General features: G+C 60.6%; 1 protein-coding gene across 1 annotated transcript in view; it reads left to right on the top strand.

The window, feature by feature from the left end:
- The first annotated feature begins 180 nt into the window (after positions 1-180).
- Positions 181-2752, top strand: part of SMO (smoothened, frizzled class receptor) — a 4771-nt gene continuing 2199 nt past the window's right edge. The window contains 5 exon segments of the mRNA XM_009996350.1: positions 181-399; positions 1403-1612; positions 1707-1879; positions 2071-2290; positions 2567-2702. Of these exon segments, the coding sequence (XP_009994652.1) occupies positions 253-399; positions 1403-1612; positions 1707-1879; positions 2071-2290; positions 2567-2702 (886 nt within the window). The 5' untranslated portion in view covers positions 181-252.

Raw genomic sequence — 2752 nt, 5'->3', positions numbered from 1 at the left:
TAGAGGTGAGCAGTATAGGGGGGAGCAGTGAGGGCAGCAATATAGAGGGGGACAGTATAGAGGGGAGCAGCATAGAGGGGAGCAGCACAGCAGGGGTGCAGTGCTGAGCCCAACCCCATCGCACGTCCCCCTGGGGGCTGAGGATGAGGCAGGTCCTTCCTGGGGGTGACAGCCCTGTCCCTGCTGTCCCCAGGCCTGCGCAATGCCCCGCGCTGCTGGGACGTGATCCAGCCCCTGCTCTGCGCCGTCTACATGCCCAAGTGTGAGGATGGGCAGGTGGAGCTGCCCAGCCAAACCCTCTGCCAGGCCACCCGGGCCCCCTGCACCATCGTGGAGCGCGAGCGGGGCTGGCCCGACTTCCTCAAGTGCACCACCGACCGCTTCCCCGAGGGATGCCCGGTACGGGGGGACATGGGGGGCTGATGAGCTGCTGGAGGCTCTGCAGAGGGATCTGGACAGGCTGGATCCATGGGATGAGGGACCTGGACAGGCTGGATCCATGGGATGAGTCTCTGCAGAGGGATCCGGACAGGCTGGATCCATGGGTTGAGTCTCTGCAGAGTGATCTGGACAGGCTGGATCCATGGGCTGAGTCTCTGCAGAGGGATCTGGACAGGCTGGATCTGTGGGCTGAGGCTCTGCAGATGGATCTGGACAGGCTGGATCCATGTAGTGAGACCAATTGCACGAGGTTCAACCAGCCCAGTGTTGGGTCCTGCACTTGGGTCACAGCAACTCCCCTAAAACTCCAGGCTTGGGGCAGAGCAGCTGGAAAGGGCCTGGGGGAAAAGGACCTGGGGAGGTTGGTCAACAGTGATGGAAAAATGTCTTTACTGAAAGAGTGGTCAAGCACTGGAACAGGCTGTCCAGGGCAGTGGTGGAGCTACCATCCCTGGAGATGTTAAAAAAACATTTAGATGTGGTACTTGGGGACATAGTTTAGTGGGCATGGGGGTGTTGGGTTGATGATCTTGGAGGTCTTTTCCAACCTTAATGATTCTATGATTCTACAACTGAGCAGAGGTTGGAGCCAGGGGGGGATGGGCTCTGCTCCCCAGGAACAAGGGACAGGACAAGAGGGAACGGCCTCAAGTTGTGCCAGGGGAGGTTGAGGTTGGATCTGGGGAACAATTCCTGCCTGGCAAGGGTTGTCAGGGCCTGGCCCAGGCTGCCCAGGGCAGGGGGGGAGTCCCCATCCCTGGGGGGGTTTCCAAGCCCTGGAGATGGTGCTGAGGGACATGGGGCAGTGGTGGCCTTGGCAGGGCTGGGGGAAGGGTTGGCCTTGGATGATCTTCAAGGTCCTTTCCAACCAAAACGTTTCTGTGATTCAATGCTCGTCACGTCCTTTGCTGTGGGGGTGCCTCCTCCTCCTCCTCACAACCCCCTTTTCCTCCTCTGGCAGAACGAGGTGCAGAACATTAAGTTCAACAGCTCGGGGCAGTGTGAGGCGCCGCTGGTGAGGACAGACAACCCCAAGAGCTGGTACGAGGACGTGGAGGGCTGTGGCATCCAGTGCCAGAACCCGCTCTTCACCGAGAAGGAACACCGCGAGATGCACGTCTACATCGCCGCCTTCAGCTCCGTCACCATCTTCTGCACCTTCTTCACCTTAGTGAGACGCTGCCTGGGGGGGGACACACATGGGGAGGTGTCCCCAGAAGGGAACCGGGCGCTGAGCTGTGTCCCTTTCTACCCCCCTCACACAGGCCACCTTTGTTGCTGACTGGAGGAACTCCAACCGCTACCCTGCTGTCATCCTCTTCTACGTCAACGCCTGCTTCTTCGTGGGCAGCATCGGTTGGTTGGCGCAGTTCATGGACGGCGCCCGCGACGAGATCGTCTGCCGGGCTGACGGCACCATGAGGCTGGGGGAGCCCACGTACGTGTCCCCTTCGTCCCCATCCCACCCTGGGTCGTGTGCCAAGAGGTGTCCCCTGGAGCAAGGAGGGATCCTGAGGTTTCCCAGCCTCTTGGGGAGCATGGAGAATGCTTGACTGTTGGGGTAGGAGAGAGGCTTTTCCCCTCGTGTGTCCCCTCTTGGTGACACCTCTGTCTTGCCTCCCCTCGTAGCTCCAATGAGACGCTCTCCTGCGTCATCATCTTTGTCATCGTCTACTACTCGCTGATGTCAGGTGTCATCTGGTTTGTCATGCTGACCTATGCCTGGCACACCTCCTTCAAGGCGCTGGGCACCACCTCCCAGCCACTGCTGGGCAAGACCTCCTACTTCCACCTCATCACCTGGTCCATCCCCTTTGTCCTCACTGTGGCCATCTTGGCTGTGGCGCAGGTAACGGGACCACCATCCCATGTCAGGGCCTGGCCCAGGCTGCCCAGGGCAGGGGGGGAGTCCCCATCCCTGGAGGGGTTTCCAAGCCCTGGAGATGGTGCTGAGGGATGTGGGGCAGTGGTGGCCTTGGCAGGACTGGGTGTAGGGTTGGACTGGGTGATCACAAAGGTCTTTTCCAACCAAAACAGTTTTGTGATTTGATGCCCACCCCTGGGGACATGCCACGGGGAGGGGTGGCCACAGCCAAGTGACATCCTCTGTCCCCATCTCTCCCAGGTGGATGGTGACTCTGTCAGTGGCATCTGCTTCGTGGGCTACAAGAACTACCGCTACCGGGCCGGCTTCGTCCTGGCGCCCATCGGGCTCGTCCTCATCGTGGGGGGCTACTTCCTCATCCGGGGTGGGTGCCAGCTCGCCCCGCTGTGGGGACAGGGGCACCCTGAGTGTCCCCACCCACCCCTG

This window comes from Chaetura pelagica, unplaced genomic scaffold (genome assembly GCF_000747805.2).
Source record: "Chaetura pelagica isolate M959 unplaced genomic scaffold, ChaPel_1.0 scaffold250, whole genome shotgun sequence".
Lineage (NCBI taxonomy): Eukaryota > Metazoa > Chordata > Aves > Apodiformes > Apodidae > Chaetura > Chaetura pelagica.
Note: the sequence above shows the minus strand (reverse complement) of the source record. Positions and strands in the feature narration are given on the sequence as shown.